The 23679-nt window shown below is 41.9% G+C and overlaps 1 protein-coding gene across 3 annotated transcripts in view; it reads right to left on the bottom strand.

Moving 5' to 3' along the window:
* The window catches only part of rgs3a (regulator of G protein signaling 3a), a 120945-nt gene that overhangs the window by 64242 nt on the left and 33024 nt on the right, over positions 1-23679 (bottom strand). For 2 of the 3 annotated variants that reach the window (XM_084572361.1, XM_084572362.1), the window contains 7 exons: positions 23203-23308; positions 21976-22408; positions 20074-20113; positions 18488-18861; positions 16835-16912; positions 13357-13468; positions 8323-8366 (listed from right to left, as the gene is read on the bottom strand). In XM_084572361.1, the coding sequence (XP_084428487.1) occupies positions 8323-8366; positions 13357-13468; positions 16835-16912; positions 18488-18861; positions 20074-20113; positions 21976-22408; positions 23203-23308 (1187 nt within the window). Of the gene's footprint in view, positions 1-8322; positions 8367-13356; positions 13469-16834; positions 16913-17062; positions 17289-18487; positions 18862-20073; positions 20114-21975; positions 22409-23202; positions 23309-23679 lie in introns of those variants that run through there. The other variant, XM_084572359.1, reaches the window with a different exon arrangement.

Genomic DNA, 23679 nt, shown 5'->3' with positions numbered 1-23679 from the left:
GGCGAGGGTAGGCAACACTTCTATGTCTAAAACCTTTGGTCGAGACCTTCCTCTTCTCTACCATTTCTCAACAAAGCGCTATAAGGTTTCACTCCTAAGCCACTGAGGCTTTGTAACTGTAGCATTTAATGGGTTTACGGCTGCCAAATAAGTGACAAGTTAGAGATAATGTTGCTTAAGCAGCTGGCTGACTTTTAGTGCAGAATATTTTCACTAATGCCTCTGGAGGAGGAAGCAGCTTTCAGTGTCTTTTCCTATTTTCTGCAAAATGTCCACACTGCTTTCTCCTACAGTCGTTCTGAATCGCCCCCCTCGCCTTAGAGCCCACATTTGTCCTAGTTGAAATATGTGAACAGCAACTTGGATTGGAACAAAACTTCTGACAGAAGTACATTGTTCTCAGAGGGTGAATCCTAGCGACTCTGGTGATCCTGTTACTTTGCAACTAGTGCCAACATGAAGGTCAAATTTGTGAGATATCTCGATTGGTTGGACTGCTATTAAATTTGGTACGGACATTCATGACCATTCCTATAACTTCGGTGATCATCTGACTTTTTATCTGACAACACCGTCGAGCCAACTTTGTAATTTGTCCAATAATACTTTGTAGTCTCTCAATGAATTGATGAAGCAATCAGTTTACAGTGTATATGAAATGAAAGCAAGTAGAATAAGATCATGCGTTTTTATCAGTCCGTCTGTAAATTACCGTAATGACAGCAATATTGTATTTGGCAACAATTAGCAGCAGCCTGTGCAGTTCAGATATAGGAATACTAAACACAAAGCTGTTGAGATGTGGCGTTCTATGGACAAATGTATGTAAGATTAAATAAAGTGTCAGCTAATTTAACTGTACTAGCTAGCTCTTATAAAGTTAAGCTAGTTCACGTTACGTCTGCAGTTGTTTCCTCCAGGTTTTGACAAACTCTCTTAACAAATTTTTTTTCAATCTCTACGGCCTAAAACACCAAGCGCACAAATACTGGATTTTAAACAACACAAACAGCTTCGCATGCTACGTGAGTCCCGTAAGTTGTCTGTGCCGCGTTCTCAGAGCAAGTGAGTGTGTGTGGTGGGGAGTGTGGGGGGAGGGGCGTTGGGAACGGATGGAGGGAAAGATCTTTCAGAAGCAAAAGGAAAAACTCAACGCAAGAACAAAACAGTCCGAGACGTTCAATTCGTTATGAGACCATGGTGGAGTAAATTAAACACTGGTGGGCCGCCATAGTATTAACATTGTATGGGAAACACTGGTATAGTCCTCTCGTCTGTTTGTGCTAATTTGAGATTTCTTCACTTAGCCAATAATTTAGTACTGTCTAATTAACAGATAAACATGGTGAACATGGTAAACTTTGCTAAACATCAGCAGGTTAGTAGCTTCATTGTTAGCATGTTAGCATTAAGCTCAAAGCACTGCAACGCCTAAATATAGTATTACAAAGCGTTTGCTACACAATCTTGGTTGTGTTCACTATCATTGCACATTTCTATTATTTACTAGTATTAAATAGTAGTTAGTTATAGTTAACAGCAATATTCATTTGTGAATTTGTGAATTTTGAGTCTATAAAGTCAAATTGCATATTCCACATCAGACTTTGTTTATCTACACCTAAGATGGACACTATCTCAGCACATGTGCAATACTGTGCAATCTAATACAAACTCTGTTAAAAATTTGGTTCAGATCAAGTCGGAGTTCTTGTACCTCCAGTCTCTGTAATGCTCCAAGGTAAAGTCAATGACAGGTCATACGGGACATGTTCTGACTTCTTTTGGTAATTGCCTGTGTTCTCACCATTAATGGAATTAACTAACAGTCAACAAAATGCACGCACAAACAAATACATGTTTTATTCCACATGAAAATTTAAGCATTGAGCGCTATTTCCTCTCAGTGGCTTTCCCACACTCTTTCATCTATTTCTAGTTTGTTTGTCTGGTTTTCAGCTCAGAGCTCTTCCGCGGGTTGCCTAGACAAAGCTGCCATGAATAGAGCATGTAAACTGGGGTTCTTGGCCCCAGGCCCTTCCTATAGCCACCAGGGAAGATGATAAGCACATGATAGGGCCTGCAGGACATTTTCTGAAGTCAAGTAGTGTTTCCGAAAGGTTTTTGCCTTTTTGCTTTTTTTAGCGCTACATATTTCTGTCGTGATCATTACCCGGTCAGTGAGTTCACAGATAATTTTGTTTCTTTTGCCTTTTTCACATGACTGTATCCGTTGTGCTTTTATTGCATAAGCATGAATTCATCAAATGCACTTTGATAAGATTAGTATTGAGGTCAATGAACATAGATTTTCTTTTACATTTAAATAAAATGTTGACCTTTACATTTAATGGGAATGCATTTGGTAGTGGTGGTGAAAACCATTTACTGTTAAATACTGTTGTGCATACATAGCCCTGACAATGAAATCTAAATGACCAATTTGGAAATCCCTTCTGCACTCTTTCCCATAACATTCAATGAATAATTCAGATGTCGATTATCATTTGCCCTGCGTCTGATGGAATACAGCGATAAACCACTGTTTAGTGCAGCTCAGGAGAACACTTTGTCCTTGTCATAGATCTCAATGCAATCATATGAGTTTGATGGAGGTCTTCAAGTGATTATATTTAGAAGTATAGCCACAGAGTCTTGCCAATCTAATCTGCGCCAGCATATTAAAAGCAAGGCATACTTTAAGTTGTGGCTCAGCTTGAGGGAAGAGGGTACATCTCAGTTGAATTAGACCCTTGAGAGACAGGTTCTGCCCTGGCTCTGTTATGGATAGCTACCATAAAGTAAGTATTTTGCTGACAAGAGCCCCTGGGTGAGTATCATTCACAGCCTGCCTTCAGACTGCAGCCTGTATGTCATGCAGTCAATGATGCACCTGAAAGCAAAGAGAAATTTAAATGCATATTGAGACGGCATATAAAAATTGAGAACTCCGATGAGAAGTATTTTCAAGCCCTCGGCAACGCATCAATAGTGAGGCTTCACTTGAAGTAATCAAAACAAAATTGCACGGTTATTTACCGTGTCTGAAAACGTCACATGAACGTCACACCGCACATAACGAACCGAGAGCACTCTGACCTTTTATTGTAAAGATGTCTTGCAAAACTACTATTTGTATGCACAACTCTAATCCGTGATAACTGGATGACACAGCTCCCTCGCTGCTGCACAGCCTACATGCAAACCATCACACTGTGGCTTCACCTAGTTTGGCAGAGCATCTGCTTATCTCTTCTCAATTATCTCTACGCTGCCAGACGAGTGTACAAAAAATACTTAAAAAAAAAAACATATGAAATACAATTTGCATGCATATTTCAAGACTGAAATCTTTAGTGGAATCGCTGATCGAGTACACGTCTGATATGTAATATAAACGTGCGCAGATTATGCTAAGATGAGGGAAGTAGTTTCAGTTATTGTTATGGCTTTGGTAAGTGGAGATTCTTCATGATTTTAGCGTCATTAGTGAGGACTGCATCGCGCCAATTGGATAGTAATGGCAGATTTCTGGGAAATAGAGGTAAATGAGCTACCGTACACTTAATGGAATTCCCAGTTTTCACTTGTGTAAACCTCACATGCATTAGCACCCATTACTAGAACTAAATTTTGATGGCGCGTTGTGGTACAATGTAAAACCACACAGTATAACATATCACACGATGTAAATATAAGAAAAAATTATGCAACACAAAGGGCCTGGTTGTGCAGTGGCACAAACAGGCCAATATTAAACCTCTAAATGTATTAAGTCGGACAAACCACAAGCAAAATTCCATGCACAAACTCACTTAAGACTGTAAAAAGTTGCATTTAGATGAAAAATCTTTTTCAAACAATTTGTTTTCTTAGGTAAGAAATGCCAGTTTGCCTTCTACCTCTATCTCTTCTATCTCCAACTGTTTTTAAACGTACTCTGAGACTTACATCTCCATTGTCAGATAGCAGGTGCTGCTGAAGAGAGCTCGACTCCCTGACCAACCTCCTCTTAGGCCCGACTCGGTCAGCCAGGTTGCCCATGCTCGCTCTGCGGGGACCCCGATGGACTCCACTGGTCAATAAACTAATCCACGTTCTCTCCTGTCTCGATATGTGTTTTCATTCACCTACACGACGCTTTCTTGCCTCCTCTCTTCCTGCGTCACTGACACACTTACACACACAACCGCAACCCCCCCCCACCCGCCATCACCACCACCACTGCCGCCGCCACGCACTTTTCTTTCACATTCAAATCTGGGTTAGATCTGTCCCGTTTAGAGCAAGTGCTAAAATAGGATGACCTCCAGCGATGGAGGAGAAGGGCAGGAGTGGAAAAAATGTAGAGAGCGGACTCTGACAGTGTCAGGCATAGAGAGCTGAAGACGGAAAGTGTATTAACTTTAATAGGTTCAGGAGAAAATTTTCTTACTGAAGCAGAATGGATTTTACCTCTGTGTAAACTGATTTCAAGGCATTTTAAATGAAAACTAAACACACCAGGTGCAAGATGAACTCCTCTATACATGCAATGCATGTCTGCTGTATATTGATGAGCTCTATCGGTGAGGTGTGTTGCACGATCAGCGAGTCACTTGGGGTTTCCGTCCGGATTTGAGTATACGCTAATGTAGCTAATGTACATAAAATGCATTTTGTGGGGATGAGTGTGGTTGTTTTTTTGTTTTTTTTTGTGTACATAGCGGCAAGTGAAGCAGTGCAAATACAGCATTTTATTTACTTTTAAGACTGAAATGTTTGATGAAAGGACAGGGAGGAAATGGTGGAGATCAGACATCTTGCGCAAATACGGGCACGCACAATAAAAGCAATCTAACCAAAGATATATTGGCACAGAGTCAGTTGGAATAAGCGCGTCTTAAAATATAAATTAAGAAAGAGAAAGACACATTGCTCCTCAACACACTGGTTCATTCAGCTTTTATTATGCGTGTTTATAGCTGTTGGTTCTAGTTGTGACAAGACCAGGGACAGTGTATCTATTAACAGAAAGGAGGCTAGATGTCCTGCAGGCAAACGCAATGTTTAACTAAAACATGCGCCGAGCGGCGAGGAGGCTTCCTCCTTCTAGTGCGTGCGCATATATGACCTTTGCACAAACAGGCCAGAAAGAGCAATTCAATTAGAGACGATCACGTTACACACATCCCATCCTTTGAGGCAACACAAGCAAACACGCGTAAACACAACAGCAGCAGCAGCAGCAGCCACAAGGGTCGCTTAAACATTTTTCCGTCTTCTTAGACCCTTTCCCAGCCTACGCTCGACTCTCATCCCTCCCTTCATCCACCTCACATGTCACACCACTACACACACAGCAGTGCACAAAGGGTTATTAGATTACATTAGATTAGATCAGATTAGATTAATGAGCACTACAGTAGTTTGAGGATACAATGCTTCTATCGATTATTTGATCATTTATTAGCCAATATAGTATAAAACAAAGCAGATTATTATAAGAGATAATATCATAATTCTTGGAGTATCTCCCTCGCCGAGATTCTAGCTGTGCCCGCGAGAAATAAGTAAGAGTTCCAGCAAGAGCGAACTGTGTGCCGTGTTTCACTGTGGCTACAGCCTGCTCCCTGAGGTATGAAATGAACTGCCGACAGGTGCATCAACTATAACAGACGGCTATAGATTTTGCGCATGTGTGTGGGCGCGCGCCCGTGTGCGATTGTGCTGGGGCATCTGACAAGACGGTCGGGAGGAAAAGGTCTGAAGCGGTGACGGAGAGGAAGCTGAGTCGAGTCTGGAAACAAGTGCACAAGTGAATCTCTGCTGTGTCTCTGTCTTCTTTTCCGACACCTGTCACATACGATGCACTAGTTCGGTATTTTGGGAGGGCTGTCGCGAGGTTGTCTCCGCCGAGCATGTTGCAGGAGAATCAAGGCGTCTTCAAACTTGTGTCCCACTGCTGTGATTGTGATCTGTTACTTGCTCATATGTGGAGTTTTTATAACAGGTTTAAAGGAGAAAAAGGCTCGCTGAGACAACTGAGAAACAATTATACTAATATACAAACAATTCACTATGAAACTGTGTATTAAAATGTGATAATAAAAGCTGCACAGTCGAAGAGCTGACACAACCACTCTTGCAGGCGCTTTTTTAATCCAAAACCTGCCTTTAAGTTACTCATAACTCTCTCTCCTCCTCTCCCATGCTGTCTTACGTAAGAGTTTCTATTTATACGTGATGTCTAATTGGATGGAGTGAATAATATTGGAGTCGTTTCCCCTCTTCTTTTCTAGCCCGTGGAATAGATATCAGGCCCCTCTCATTCTGTCTGGGACTTCAGAAAATAATAAAAAAAAAAAAAGCAGGCCCTTTAAAAGATTCATAAGCTGCTAATGAGGTTACGCAGCACATTTCAAAGGATAGTGTGAAAATATGTGCGCGTGTGAAAGCGTGCGTCTGCGGCGGAAGGGGCCGGGGTTTGTGTATTTGCTCGGTGAAGAGATTAACCATATGAGCAGACATCCGCAGACGAAACTAATTGCAGACGAGCCGCGGTGGCTGGAGGGATTTTAAAAGAGGAAAATATAGTTTATTTGTCTCTTCGGCTTTTACATCATCTCTGAGACCTTCGACCTTCAGTCAAGTGTGTTTTGTGAGCTCCGACAAAGTGACTTAGAAAGTTTAATTTTTGCTCTAATGAGGTTTCAGCATGCTGAGTTAGAAATGGGTCTGGTTTTAAGTGGATGCGGGCATATGAATATTTTAAAACTTTCAGTTTTAAAAAGATATTTTTTTGCAGATTGTTTTAAACTTTTCCTTCTTTAACTTGTATTTAATGATCCAGCTGGTTTTGAGTTTCACTTTGGATCTAGTCTCAGATATTTTCCAATCAGTCTCTTGTAATTTTCCCTTCTAGGTGGAAGGCTTCTCATTTTTAACAAACAGATTCAGACAAAAATGAAAAATAAGGTGTCAAGAGAGCATGCTGGATTGATTTTTTCAATGACATTTGATTGCTCTGGTTTTCTCGTCTCATTTTGAGGTTGTGGCTACAATTAGCGCACATGAAACCATCTATACTAAAATGTTTCTGCCCCCTTTAACAACTAAATACAGATCTCAGCTGAATCTTAGTTACATGCAGATGTTAACAGTTAAACCTGATTAGATTTAGTAAGTAATTCAAAAGGATTCATATAAATTTTTAAGTGACAAAATGCTCTCAAGTCCTAAACGCTTTGCCATGGTGCCATCCAGCTACACATCCTGACTAGTACAAGAGCATTAATCTGCATGGCTAATACTTCAAAGTGCAAAAGTTAGCAACATGAGCGTGTGACAGAAATGACAGATGCACATTAGTCAGCTGGTTGTGACTGCGGTAACCTCTCCAGACGTGAAACACAGGGAAAAAGCATATGTTTTCAACATATTTGCACACTATGTTGAACTTGTGAGGTTACGATACAAACAACAACATGAGATCCGGGAATGGAGAAGCTGTGAAATGGTCGACAAAAGGAATTAAAAGGATGATGAAAGCTGCAGTTTCATTTCCGTCCTGTGCACCTTTACAAATGAAATCCAATTGCAGTGGAAAGGGACAGGCAGCTTGAAGAAGAGGGAGAGTGACTCACAAGGCAACACCTGCAAACACCCTCTTTAACTATGACAGACAAAAGCCCCCCAAAAAATAAATAAAAAAAACTGACACACACAGGCTCCAACAACTATGAGACCCTATCAGAGTGTCAGATCACGTCCCGCTAGTTTCTGGCCGCTTCTGAGCAGCTTGCCGTCATGCTTTCTGTCGACTCCGTCCTGCTCTGCATGACTGATTTGAAATTTTCTATCTGAAAGCGATATTCAACACTGTAATCACAACTGGGAGGATAGATAGCAACGTAGAATCACGCTTTTATTTTGAAACTAATTATGTAGAGCAGCACTAAAGTAAGAAATGAGCTGTCCTAAAAAATGTGTAAGGCACATGACGCCGTAATATTAACCTAAACCCATGTAAGTAGCTATAAAGTGTGCATTTCAGCATTTTCCAGACGTGGAGAAACATAAAAAAAAATGCCTTTGTTACACGTGAGACAGAGTCGGGTCAGAGATGGACTCACATCTGAGAAAGACACACTCAGAAAAGACATTTTCATTAGGGCTTTCTGCTAATCACAGTGTCTTCTCTGTAATGTGATTTCCACCAGAGTCAATTGCCCCTCCGGCTCGCAGACAAAATAGGCTGCACGCATTAGAAACCTCCTCTACCCTCCTCTCTCTCTCTCTCTCTCTCTAACACACACACACAAGCGCAACCCTTTTTCTTACCTCCGTCATATGAATAAGGTAGAATCTCAGCTCTTCAGCATAATCTGGAATACAAAAGACAGGAAGGAGGTTAATGTGCAGTCTCTCCGCGTGTCATCTTCCCCCAGCAAATCTTTCCCCTCCCTTATTTCTCGTGCACAAAGCAGCGCTGTTGCTTTCAGATTATGATTTTGCCGAAATACTTTTATTGACGGAAAGCTTTTACTGTGGGTCAGCCTCATAGACATCCTCCCATAATTCAGTGAAGAAGCGCTCTGTGAGACAGGCCTGTGGGTCTGGAGTCGAGATAAATGGTTTTAATCGAGTGAGCACACACACACTCAGACCTGGACCCACATATTCTATACGCTGTGGTGATGTTTACTACTGTATGTACACATGTAGACCGACTTTCTGACCATGAATCGGAATCATGATCAGATCTATGTATGTCCTGTGTACGTTAACTCTTGGATTTGAAGGTGAATTAAAGCACACAAAAATACAGTTATAAGTCTTCAGAATTTGTCTATGAAATAAAACATTAGTGACTTGTTTCAAAGGAGGGATTTCCACATCTATACACCGATCAGGCATAACGTTATGACCACCTTCCTAATACGGCGTAGGTCCCTGCCTCCAAAACAGTTGTGACTCATCAGAAAATGGACATGGGCCTTCTGAGGGTGTCCTGTGGTGTCTGGCAACAGAATGTTGTCAGTGGGGGCCTTTGGGTCTCATGGGTTGAGGGGAGGGGCCTCTGTGGATCTGGCTTGGTCCAGTGCATCCCACAGATACTTGTTCAGTTTGAATTTGGAGGCCAGGTCAACACCTTGTGCTGTTTTTTCAACCGTTTTTGTGCATCCTGCTTGGGACGGCTGCTGCCATCAAGGTGTGTCATTGCTATGGGGTGGGGGTGCCTGGTCTGGTCTAGGTTGGTGGTACATGTCTAAGTAACAGCCACACTAATGCCAGGTTCAGAAGTTTCCCAGCAGAACATTGTATTGTCACAAGATGGTCAATGTTGTTTACTTCTCCTGTCAGTGGTTTTAATGTTGTGGCTGTTTGAATTATGTGCATTACTTGTACATTGTCTGTATATTGTCACCACCAGCGACCACAGCAAATGTTCCTTAATGTGTTAACACACTTCAACGTCAATTCTATTGTGTCAGACCACTTTCTAGAACTGTAACCGACAACGTGCCATTCACAGCCACATCACAGGATGACTGTCCAGCTGTGTGGAGGTGACAAAGAGCTCTCTTTTTTCATTTGTTAGTGAGCATGGTTACACTCACATTTAAACAATACGGTATTTCCAAATTCTTCACAATTATCAGTTTGAGTTTAGCAGTTCAGAAGAAAATTGAATCCAGCCTCATCAGACTGGACCCCGAATATTGAGATTAGGCAGTAGGCTCCTACTGCAACTTACTTCATTTCATAAATGTCTCCAGAAGGTGTATGAAGCAATGCACAGAGGAGATAGCAACTGCCTGTAGTGTAGGTAGGAACGGCAGAGGAAATGTGAAGTGTTTCCTTTTAACCGACAGCAGAGGTCACTGTTGGATATCTTTCTGTCATTACAGCACGGTACTGTAAAAGAGGCTTGCCGCACTCAGCTGAAAGTCCAGTAAACAATGTATTTTATGATGTTTTTAGTTTAAATTAAAGAATTTCACTAATTATTTTCCATAGGTCAAGAGTTTCTATTCCCCCTTCAAAAATTAAAAAGAGATGCTGATAATTTGTTCATTTATAAAATACATTGAAATAAAAAATAAAAAAATAACTTTTTCTCTTGTTAATTGAGTCTTTTCTGCTGGAGTTGTCAAGAGGTTTTCACTTTGTATACTGACATGATTCATTAAACACATCTGTTTAGCGTAATGTTTGAATATGCAGGTGGCGGTTTCAGTTTTGTGCACGTTTTATACCACCCTCATTGTTTCCCACGCTCTTCAGCCTAGTATTGGGGTAACAGGAACACAGGAAAGCCTCTTTATTGAACTTGCACTGTGTCACTACATGCACACACACACACACACACACACGTCAAACACGCCCTCGCTGAAACAAACACAATCCCCCGGCGCCTCTTTCCTGAGTGACGCTGCCGAAGTGAAATAACAATGACAGGCAGCGGGGTGGAGATGTGTGTCTGTGTGTGTCCTCTCGCGAAAGACACGCAAACCCTGCTGAAACTCCGCCTTGCTGATCGCTGATTGTTTGGGCGCAGGACGGAGGTCAGAAGTGGCTGTGAGGAGACAGTGCATCCGCGTGCTATATTATTATAGAGATCATTAGATGTTTTTCTTAGGGGCACTTGTGGATTCTCGTGGTAAAGCTGATATTGATAAAAGCCTGTTAAGTATTTCTTCCGTTTCTGTTGATCTTAATAAATTTTAATGAGCAAAGCTGGTCCTATAGTGTGACTCAGCTGTTACGATTAGGTGAATTAATATTCAGATTTATATGCAGTCTTATTTATAGATCTGCAAGCAGCTGCTCTGTTTCAGAAGTCACTGTTTAACCTGACCTCTAATAACTATTTCCATGAACATTCAAAAAAAATCGGAGATTTGTGGGCTACATGCATCCAGATTCTCGAAACCCTCGAAAAATTTTAAAAATAAGTTTCAACAAAACCACAAACCAGACAGCACAGCATTTACCTCTTTTATATTACATGCATGTAATGCATTAATGAGCTTTTTCCAAAACATATTTTCAATGCACCTAATTTATTTACCTTACAGATGGTACTAGTTTAGCATGAGCCAATCCATTAAAGTTTTATTTTATTTTATTTTTTTTCTTCTTCTTTTTCTGTGTCTTACTTTCTTTTTTTCTAAGTGTGGGTGGGAATGGATAAAGTTCACATATGGTTTAGCTCAGTCATAGAAGCCGGTCTGGCTTAACACTGTAAGACAAGCCTTTTATTACTTACATTACATTACACTAGTGTATGTGAATGAAAAATTTAATAAAAAGATTTATTTAAATTTGTGGATATATCTTCGATCGATCCTCATTCACAGATTTTTCATCCAAGAATAAAATAAGACTGCCAAAACTATACTGTTTTTTTCTATTTTTACTTTGACATATTTCAGATTCAACATTATTTGTTTACATCGTGCATTGTCTTGTTCAGAATCAAACGTTACCAGTCTATCAGCCAATCTGCGCCGAAACTGAAGCTGACGTCAAATAGTATTTGTGAGCGCCCTAGCTTTCAAATTTTCAGGAAGCGAAATACGTACAGTATGTGCTGTGCATATATCTAATATATCTAATGTTAGCAAAAGAAAATCTAATTTAGAGTGTTTACCATGTGCACAACTTCATAAAAGGTAAGTTTCGGTACGGGCTGAATTCAAGAGTGGTTTCCAGTTTGCTGAGGTTTTCATGAATGGCAGACGTGGGTGGGAAGTTGTATGTAGTGTCATTTAATAGTATAGTATTGTAATTTTGAAATGCCTTAAGAAAATAAAGAAACAATGTCATCCTCTCCTCATGCCTTTTCATGTCTTATCATTGCGCCCAGGTCCTAGCTTGCTATATGTTAGCATCTGTGGCTTCGCGCTTGGTAACCATGAGCTCACGAGTTCCATTTAAAGGCATCAATAACGCATACCAAGAAGACAGGAAGTGTAAACCATGAGAATAGCTAATCTTGAGTTGTGCATCTTTGCGTTCAAAGCATAGTTGCCTATATTAGGCATGACTTCATGACCACAGATGGGAGATGTAAATGACATTGACCATCTTGTGACAATACAATGTTCTACTTTTGGACCTGGTATTGGTACGGATGTTACATAGACATGAAGCACCCACCAAGACCAGACCAGACACCCCCACCCCACAGCAATGACACTCCTTGATGGCAGCAGCCACACCCGGCAGGACGCAGTGTGACACGGGTATACACACAAAAGCGGTTTAGGAACAACTCAAAAAAACATAAAATTCAATAGATCCCAAACTGATCAAGTATCTGTGGGATGATCCACAGAGGCCCCTCCCCTCAACCCATAGGACCCAAAGGCCCCCACTAACAACACTGTGTTGCCAGACACCACAGGACACCCTCAGAAGGCCCATTCTCTGATGAGTCACAACTGTTTTGGAGGCACAAGCCAGACCTACACCTTATTAGGAAGGTGGTCATAATGTTATGTCTGATCCGTGCATCTACTTAAAGAAAGACTAAAGGAAATGTGTATATTTACAGATTTAGAAATGTTTTTTCACTAGCCATGTGAGGCTACACTGAAACCTGTAGGAGGCTTCCTCCACACAAGTTCAGCCAACAACTTAAAACCAAAACTATTCCTCCACCCTACACTAAAGCTATCACTCTGGGACAGAACAGACAATATCCTCTCAACTCTTTCTAATTCCTGATCTCCGGCTGAATCAGTTACATAATCTGGACCCAGCGCTTACTCCTGTGTCACCAGCCAATCACATTCATATACATATAGTCCAGCCCTGAATATTGCCCAACTGTTCTGATGCAGTCAGCTTGAAAACATGACATGTCAGTTTTCAGATTTATGAGAGCGAGCGTCATCGTGCTACGCTGGCTCCGTCCCAGTCGTGCCTCCAGATACTTCCCTCCGTCTCTGCCCACCACTCTAAACACAGATATTTACAGTGAGCCCTATTTATTTGATTTTGCCTGGGCTCTGCGCGGCCCTGACGACCAAACTATTCTCTCCGTGCTGCCAGAGGAGATGGCTGTTTACACCAAGGTGAAATAAAAAGACAAAGAAACAGGAAATCGGAAAGTCTTTCCCTAAATATCCTTTGGTTAAGCTGTACTGAGAATATCGCTGCCATCATAGTGCTTTATATTTCGAGCAGTTTGTGTGTGTTCCATTTCCTTTTCTTATTCTTGACTTTAAAAGGTCAAATGTGGTTTTACTTGGAAAGATAAGTTTGTTTCAAAGATGTTTTTTTGACTTTATCTTGATCTAGATGATTAAGACCACCAGAAGGTTTCGTGTTATGGCTCCTTTAAGCGAGCTAAGGCTTACATACCATCCTGAAGCCGCAGCTGCCGGAGGTACAGGGGACTCTGAAGGACATTACACCTGCCTGGCTCATTTTCTCTCGTCACCAGCATCAGGTCGTTGTAGACAAACACAGTAACCTGAAAGAGACGGAGGGAGAAGAAGATTCAAGACGGAGGAACAGGATGTTTAAAGGAAGACAACGAAGGGCAGAAGGTGGTGAGCCGAAAGAAGAGACGAATATGGAGGTGTCTGCCATGGTCTCATTGTGGTTTTTACATCTTACAAGTACATCTCTAACCCTGTGAAATTCTCATGCGCTAATACTTAACGGGTCTCGCGTGCAGGTCCCCTTCTCGAGACCTAGCATGAGAAATGCTGTTCGCACATATATTTTTATGGCATTACAACAGCATCGCACATTGTGTTTTATAGCCTGTTAAATATAACTTTGTACTTTAAAGTGTGTTAACTCATTCATAAACTTTCATCCAAAATAGTGCACGCAGTACATTTGTTGACCTTGTTGCCAAGAAGTTCAAAGTATGCATTCTGGCTTAAAATACAACTCTGATAAGTCTGGTTCCACTGTACATTTTATTCAAACTGATATCACTGAATCTTCCAATGTCCACGTCAGAGTGAAAGGAATATTATGTATGATTCGATAGCCTAAAAGCTATAAACTCACACACTTCAGACAGCTAGTTTGACTCTTGAGTTGTGCAACACGCTATGACAAGTCCATGACTGGCTCTGTGCCTCTGCAGTGGTGAGGTGCGAAAAGTCATGCCAGCTAACTGTCAAAATGAACAGGAACAAATGGACGGAAAAGACGTAGAGAAATGAGAAGAAGAACAAAAAAAAAAAAAAAGCGGGTCTAAATGCAAGCATAGCGGGCCCTGCTTTCACACAATAAAATTCATGCACATGTTTCAAAACAATGCTTTTGCTATGGCGGCTTCCTTTGAAAGGTGAGATAGCACGGAGGGTATTTCAGATGTAGCCAACATGTGGTTAGAGTGTGTGTGTGTGCGTGTGTGTGTGTGTCTTTGAGCATGCATGCGTATGGGTTTGAGGGGGTGGAAGATAATCTAAGTGAGAGTAGAGGACAAAGCATGCAAGAGGCAAGCAACAAACCATTTTCACACAGACAAATATGCAGACTTATGACACACACAATGCAATACATACATATGTAACAAACGGACACAGAAACAAACAAAAAGACAGTGTTCTGAGGGATGTGTAGACCATTTTTCAGACATCAAGGTCAGGCGAGCACACCTTAGTCGTGGAGCCCTTGTCTGCTTTTGATATGAATATAATTACTGTAATGCATTCTGTATCTAATACCCTGCACGTGTTGTCCTCTGCTGCAGCAAAAACCAAGATAACACTAGCTTTCTCTGACCGAGTTACTTAAAAAAAGAGTTCCCTTCACACAACTAAAATAAAATAAAGGAAATAGACTTTACTCTAAGCATAGAAGCTAAATAAAATAAACAGGTACTATGCACATAAAGGTAGAGTGTAGTCAGAATATACTTCAGGGTGCAATTAGTTGTGCAATACTGTTAGTGGCAGGACATTGTGCAAATGTTGTTTACAAACGTGCTAAAAAGATATGTGCAAAAGCCACCGGTATGTGCAAAATTGTCAAAGTTGCAGTCGATCAGTGGTTCAGCAACTTGAGGGCCTGTGAGATGCTATAGTGGTAACTATACTGCTTAATTCTTATTAATTTTCACGGCGGTATTATTGTAACCTAACAAATGCAGTGATTCATATGATATAGACTGCTTAAAGCTGTTTTGTATAAAATATTGGTATCATTTAATGCACTAAACGTTTTTGTCAAGATTTCACTCTGCACTGTGTCCAATGCTCTGCTTTCTATTTGCATTCAGGCACAGCAATAAAAGTGTCTCTGTGAACCGCTTTTTGTCTTTGGCGCCCGGAGAGAGTTCCACACTCCGGCGAGTTGAGAGTAAAAGCTGGAATAACACGCGGAGAGATCGTTAAAAACAGCCCGTACAAAGTGGCACAGTGGAGAGAAACTCCCTCCTGACACACGCTGGCTGCTAAATATTTGTTTTATGTCTGACCCAAGAGAATAGATAGTCCAGAATTACACTTCCAGGCCGGGAGTCGCTACTCCACACTGCACTGCGTAGCGAAGATCATCTAACAAGGCATTTTAAAGATCTGCGTCTGATAAAAACTTGTGCCCTTCTGTCGTTCCACGTTTTATGCGATGTACAGCCAGGCTTACACGTTTCTGCGTTGTTCTGTATGAATTCATAGGAAGTAGCACTAGAGTTTCTGCATTTTCAAAATGTGAAAACCAAAAAGGGACCAAAAAAGCGATGGTTTTTAACATGTTGCTGAAGATGCAACCCGTTTTTCTCACAATCGTCTTCAAACGTTATTTAATCATAATTTTAGACATGTTATTCATTTTCACTGCTAAGTACTGTATTTGTTTTTCGTGTCTGACCCTAGAGAAGAGACAGTCCAGAGTTACACTTCCAGGCCAGGAGCTGCTGCACTTCGCTGCACTGCGTAGCCAAGATTATTTAACAAGGCATTTTAAAGATCTGTGTCTGTGAAAAACAAGCGCTCTTCTCTCTTGCCATGTTTGGTCTAGTCCAAACGGATTATGTTAAACATGGTCCATGCTTGCCACATTTAACAGGGTAAAGCAAATATAATAAGATCAATGTGGCTAACGAGAGAAGCTAACAGTAGCTACTCTTTTATATACAGTATATCACAATACATAGCCAGATTCAGCTGTGCTATACAGTCCTCAATAGTTTCTTTGAAGTAGTTCCTTCTTTTACTGACTGTTTCTGACACTGTCAATATTAAAGCACTTGTTAGAGACTTTATAAGAGCCAACATAATTTTTCTTTTTACAGTGAGCTAAGACGTTGTGAAAGGATCATTAATATATCAGAGGAGCTACAGTTTCTTTTGATACATGAAACAGAATTTCTTTGTCAGTCAGATCCTTGGCACTTTCCTCCCTCGTCTATTATTCATATTCCTTGACTTGCGTGGACCTGATAGTTCAGAGAAGTTACAAATTCATGAGAGTTGTTCAGACACCTCCTGCCCTCACAGGATGCTGCTTTGTGCTTATTCTTTCTTTTTATAAAAGGCACACTCTGACTTCAAGACGTGCATCGGGGCAGTGGAACGTCACTTCCTGTTTGGCCAAGTAAACAAACCACATAAACAGTTGTGACAAGCCAAAAAGGAGGGGGAGGAGGGGAGGAGGCGAGAGAGCCTCAATCGTATTGTATCCGACAAATTAGAAGGAATTAACAAGATTTAGCCTTGCATCTTCTAAAAAACACATTTGCAGCTTTTAATTTTCATATTAGATCAATGTGACATCCAACATAACATACTGTACACACAGGCAATCATTAATACATCTAGAATGGATGGAGGTAGACATTTGCACATGATATAATTACTGCACAGATGCCACTCACCTTGAGAGAGTGGTGCTTGCTCTCGTGTAGTATCATCTCCTCGGATATGATGAGCGTTCGGCTGCACAGGTCAAGAGGCTAACGAGGAAAGAAACGAGAGCAAACACACATTATGTCACAGCAGTGAAGCTAATTTGTTTCTAACCGACACGATCACCACAAAGACATATTCCTCAATTGTTAAGAGTTTTTCAAGATAAAATCCAAAAAAAACATTAGTCGCAGTACCGAATCCATATTGGCTCCCAAATCCAATCGATCAGCTTAAAGCGTGAATAGTGCTACTTTTTTTGCTGTGGGAAACACAACTGATATTGAGTGTGTTCAGAAAGAAAGTGAGCATGTGTGGTCGAGCATGACGAGACACTGACACTTAAAATGAACCAGCGCGGCAACGTGGGAGGAGGGGACTTCCTCTCCAGTCTGGGGTGTGACAAAGGGTCGATTCAGTTTCTGTATACGTGTAGCATTTGCATACTATGCGATGTACAGTCAGGGCTACACGTTTCTGTGTCATTCTATATAAGTTCGTAGGAAGTAGCACTAGAGTTTCAGCATTTCCAAAGTGTGGAAATCGAAAAGGGACCAAGACAGCGATGTTTTTTTTCACATGTTGCCGAAGATGCAAGCCACTTTTTTCCATCTCAACGTCGTCTTTAAAGGTTATTTAATCATTATTTAAGCATGTTATTCATTTTTACTGTACTGTGCGTGTGCATATGCAGAAGTGAGGATTTATTTGGCAATCACAAATGACTTAACATGACTTGCGTGACTCTGAAGCTTTCTGCCCTTTCAGGAGAACATGATTACTCTTTCTGATAATCATTCCAGGCAAAAACTACAGTGATAATTCACTTTTTTTCAAAAGCTTTTGGAGATGCAGGCTGATCATGTCCAGCAGAGCTAAAATGAACCTTTCAGTTTGATTTATACAGCTGATTTACTTGTTCTTTATCTAAAAGATAAGGTTAGGAAATACCCATGCTGGTTGGTTAGATCGTAAGACTCTCTTCACAGACACTGAAGTGCTACAGCATAAATATATATAAAAATCCAAAATAAACTATCTGCCTGTTTTAAATGTGTTGCATGTGGAAAAACTCAGGTTTCTAAATGCAAAACTCAAATGTCAACTTACTTTGTGCCACATATGTAGAGGAAAAGCATCATATGACCACATAACCACTACACATTCAGAATTCAAGACCACATGGGGGTTTTTGTGTGCCATGAAATACATCCTGTCTGTATTTTTATTTCATACAGATAAGGAAAAATAGGCGGTAAAATGGGTCGAAAATTTGGTCAGTGGGTGAGTAGCCTGTGCCGAACACGGGACATGATATGTATAAAGAGGATATATAAGGAGTCGGGGGTCTGGGTTGACCAGGGGTGGTGTGGTGCCATTAAGCGGATACAGAAGATGAATGAATGTTTTTTTTCCCTCACTAGCAAGTCCCCGCTTTCTTCGTTTTCTGCAGTTTGCTCGACCACCGCTGCTCTTGCTTACTGAGCCAGAGAGGAGGGTCCAGATTTTGAAGGTTTGTTCAGAAACAGACGCTGTCAAATGCAACCCACTAGGCCATTCACGTGCGACATCTTACAATGAAACCACGCGTCCGCACTCACAGCACATACACACCGGCTTACCTGAACAAATATGGGGAAGATAAGAATCTTGGGTGCCACTTTGACGTATCCATAATTGGCGTGTGGCGTGTGTGAGCGGACGATCGTGCAGTTCTGGTAGTTGGCAAAATTGGCGTTCTGCTGCTGGTAGTTGGCCAGGCCAGGATTGGTGGAGGTAGACGACCCCTTTGATACCTTGGAGTTGTTCGACCGACGGAGGAAGCCGGTACGGCTGGAGAAACCACCGCCGCCGCCACCACCTCCTCCACCTCCTCCACCTCCTCCACCAACACCACTCATGCCTCCAGAAAAAGCACCCCCACCTCCACCTCCACCTCCACTACCACCACTGTTCTGGGGCTGTGGAACAGAAGTCTGTTTGTATAATCTGGCAGCTGTGAAATAAAGAAATCGAGGGTGTAAAGATACAGATTGAGTGTAATTTCTGGAGCTGTTTAGCATGTCGAGTAAATCTAGATAAACAGATCTGTGTGCTAATTAGGGATGCACCGAAATGAAAATTCTTGGCCGAAACCGAAAACCGAAAATGGAGAGCCGAGAGCCAATGGCACGCGATCTGCCCGCACTGTCTACGTGATCTACCGGTCATCGTGATCAATGTATTGGGCACTCCTTTTGCCTTGGCACGATCACTGGGAAACTTCCTTGCTTGGATGTTTGGAGTTCAGGTGATATATTAAATGCAAATCACTATCAGTGGGTATAATATTCCATCCATCCATCCATCCATCCATCTTCTATACCCGTTTAGTCCTGTTAAGGGTCACGGGGGTCTGCTGGAGCCTATCCCAGCTGTTATCGGGCGAGAGGCAGGGGTACACCCTGGACAGGTCGCCAGTCCATCGCAGGGCCAACACAGAGACAGACAACCCTTCACACTCACATGCACACCTACGGCCAATTTAGAATCACCAATTAACCTAACCAGCATGTCTTTGGCTGGTGGGAGGAAGCCGGAGTACCCGGAGAGAACCCACGCAGACACAGGGAGAACATGCAAACTCCACACAGAAAGGCCAGCCGGCCCATGGATTCGAACCGGTGACCTTCTTGCTGTGAGGCATCAGTGCTAACCACCTCGCCACTGTGCCGCCCTGGGTATAATATTTTATATACTGAAATACGTCCACACGGCAGACATGCCCGTGCTGGCTGCGGTTTTTGCTTGTGTCATCACAACATCCTGTTTTGGCCGTGTTGTTTCGGTGATAAAAGTCTTTCGCCCGTAAACCGAAAATGCACTTTTTCGGCCGAAAATTTTCAGTGGCCGAATATTCGGTGCATCCCTAGTGCTAAATATGCTTAGATTAGCATAACAGGGGAGCTAACAGCCAAAGATTGCAATGAATAAAAAATGTAATTATCTGTTGAAGACTAAAACATTCAAAGTATTCTTCATCCACTGCCGAAGTCTTAAATGAATTCAATCCTGCTCATTAATTTAACACTTGGAAAATGTGAAGTGAAAAGGAAATTAGGCGTGCCACGTCCAAAATAATAAATACCTAAAGTCAGCTCAAACAAAAAAAAGAAAAGCCTTTCGGGCTAAAACAAATACGAGTATAATAACATTGCACACGTCTTACCTAAAGTCCCCTGGTTGTCTTGGTAAACAGGCCTCAAGATCTGAAAGCAGAATAATAGGAAATGTTGAAATATTAATATTGAGCAAGCTTGTTTCATCAAAATAAAAACTACATCTATAATGAATGACCTTATTTGTTTTTGCAATTCTGATATGAACCAATATAATGTATGATATTCAACTGGAATTATATGTGTGTCCTAGTCTCATCATTTCTCTGTATCTATGCCATGTGTTTTTTTTGTCTTTTATTGACAGAGCTGGACATCTGGGTTTTCTTGCAAGACCTTCACTTTCCAGGACTCATCCAAGCCCATTTGAATTAGTCAATGATGCTTTTACTTGTCAAAGCATATTACGATCTACCGATCTACTGAGGGAGTAAAGATGTGAATCTGACACCACATTGATCTATCTCACAATGTTCAGATTAATACAGCAGGCTGATGTGGTTTTGTTGAGTCCCAAAAATTGTGGGGGAAAAAAAACCACATCATTAGCATATATTATGCCAGTTTATCAGGATAAATATTTCCCGTAGTGCAGTCTTTCAAAGCCCTTTGTGAACTAAGGTATTGTGTCTATGTGGGATGCCACCAGCATGACCCATTTCCACAGGGCTTTTTCAGTATATTTAGCCGAGAATGGCCGTAACAAAATCTCACCAAATCCCTGCCTTCTCTTTTGTCTGAGACAGACGTTGCTGCTATTTGAACGGGAAGGTTGGTTTACTAAGCTGGCTCTTTTTTCCAGAAGCCATCCATTCTTTCTTTTAATATTCTATCCGTCTTTACTCTGAAATAACCCCTGTTCTTTCATCTAAATTCAATCTGATCTTATGTTTCACCTCTTTTGCCAAGCACCGACACGTCCCCCTTTACTGAAACTAACCCTGAAAAGCACACAGATGAACGTGGGCTCTGCATGAGGAGCAGGAAGGCACACACACACAGTTTGAAGTCACAAACAGACTTAGAAGCCATGACACACAGAGAAAAAAAAAGAAGTTAAATTAAGTATCAGCTGTGACTTCAAACGGTTTTAGTTAGCTAGAGCTATTGAGCAGGTATCAACTATATCGAGATTGCAATCAGTAAAAGAGAGAGTGCACGCTGCTTGAACCCTGCTGTTACCCTGAGGTGGCTAATCAGGTTAGTATTGTGGTGTTATAGGAGTGTTAGCTGAGGAATTCAGATCAGTCTTTTTGATTGAATGACTTTGCTTTATTTTGTTTTTATGATGAACGCGTTAACCTCATATACAAGATCTCTGAATAAAAAAAGAACAAGCTGTATAAAATGCCATATACATGTTGCGCTGCGCATGTACATGCATGTTATACAGAAACTGCATATTATGCCATGGACCAGTCTTGTAATATGTGAAGCGGACTTCTTTCTTTTTACTTAAAGTGGCAGAACCATTACTTTTTAAAGTACTGACGTGTAATTTCATGGCACACAGATAATATATCTATAGGATATCTGTAAAATAAATGAAGTCAAGTACATTATTTTCCTATCATGAACTGTGTTTTGTTGGTATAATGAAATGAAATGCAACAAATATTGCCAAAGCATCAGATAGTACAGGCATATAATGTATTTGCGGCAATATTTTCATATGTTATTTGTCTCCTTTAGCTCTTCGGTCTCCATATCTACATGATTGTGAACTATATGCACAGTATGCAGTGTGATGAAAACATGTCCTAAGGTACAAATCATCAAGACAGCAGTGACCCAAATGGGTCAGACATACTGTACATACAGTCCATCTATCTATCAGCACCGGGGATGTAGGGTAAGGAGACATATCTAGGATGAGCCAACATATGACCGTGGTGAAGATGAGGAGGACGGAGAAGATGATGAAGATGCAGCCCACCACCAGTTTGCGGTACCTGGCTTCCAGGGTTGATTGGCGCCAGGATGATATAGTTGTCCCCATTCGACGCCTTCACCCTAGTTCCTTTCATCGTGGCTGTGTGAGGGTGGTGGAGGAGTCGCGGTTTCCCGTCCAACTCCTCGGCTGACCCTCCCTGAGCCCCCCACGCCAGGGTCCCCATGCCTAAAGCGCTGCTATTGCCAGCTTCAGAGCCGTTGACCAGGAGCCTGCGGGCGGCAGTGGCACGGTGGTGGGCTGGGAGAGGCGGCACGGCTGGGGGCGTTTTACTCGTGCCAACGTCGGGTGCCCGCCGGCGGGTCGGTGGTGAGGGTGCATCATAGTTTGACGTGGAGGGCTTGTAGGAGGGCCGGTGGATGAGGCCCTCAAAACTGGGCTTGGCTGAGGGGCCAGTACGCCACACCACGACTGTGATTTCATTGGCGCTGTTTCTAAAACAAGACAGTGAAAAGATGATTAACACAGTCGGTTTAATTTCTATGTACACCATCATTTATGAAGTTATATAACCTCTCTAACATCTAACCTCTCCTCACCCATTTGGCTCAGTTCTCAAACCCCTCCACCCCAACCCTCTCTGTTCTCTCTTCTCCTTTACAATCTCAATGCAAGAACCGGGAGGGCACGGAGCCGAAGCTTCTGGAGATACGGCCCCACCCTGAATCTCTCCATCCGGACATTAGAGGACCACTATCGGTCTCTTTATCCTCCTTCATCCCATCCCCTCGACCCCTTCATCCCATCCCCTCGACCCCTTCATCCCACCCCCTCGACCCCGTCATCCCATCCCCTCTAACCCTTCATCCCACCCCCTCGACCCCTTCATCCCATCCCCTCGACCCCTTTATCCCATCCCCTACCTTTCCCTCCCCTTAATCTGGTCAAAATAAACTCCTTTGTATATAATGAAAATGAATTGCTTCATAAAAGTGCAGTTTTACTCTCAAAGCAGATATAAAACAACACAATGTGAAAACTGGGTATCAAAACCCTTTTTGACTGATGATAATCTGATCAGAGACATCAACTAACATCTTGTCACAAAACTATTCCCATCTCTTTTCACTGTAAACTGAATTTGTACGTCCTTCTGACTATATATAACAGTGTCTCAGAGTAATCTTACTAATCATTAAGGCCTGAGTCGTGAACATGCCTGTGAAAGCATTTCTCCATCAAAATGGTGTGAATGGGCCCTAATCATCTAGCGTGCTGGAATCATTACCTTATAGCATGTGCTAAGTCCACACATTTCCACTGCTCCACAGGCTGACCATTTAGCTGCAGGAGAGTGTCCAGCTGCTGCAGACCAGCCAGATCTGCTGGACCCCCTGGCAGAGTGAAGAGACAGAAAGATTTAGCATCATATTTCAAGCAGCAAGCATGCTATTCAGGGTTATAGCTCTTTTATGTAATTAGTCTTTAGCATTGGAGGTGCAGAATGATAAATTACTGCACAGAAGAAACAATCAAAACAGATCAAACAGATGCTTTGTTGTCCTCTCCATTCTTATTAGCAAGAGATTTATCATAACAACTCGGATGACACCAGCCAACACAGGAGCTTGACAGAAAAAATTTCCCGGCTAACTGAGGCACTCAAAACTCAGGGGTGACCTAATATCCGAGTGGTCAGGGTGCACAACATGTGGGCCAAAATGCCATAGCCGGACCTTTGCAGCATGTAAGGCCCCTGCTCCAA

The sequence above is a fragment of the Chelon labrosus genome (assembly GCF_963514085.1).
Source record: "Chelon labrosus genome assembly, chromosome: 22".
Classification (NCBI taxonomy): Eukaryota; Metazoa; Chordata; class Actinopteri; order Mugiliformes; family Mugilidae; genus Chelon; species Chelon labrosus.
Note: the sequence above shows the minus strand (reverse complement) of the source record. Positions and strands in the feature narration are given on the sequence as shown.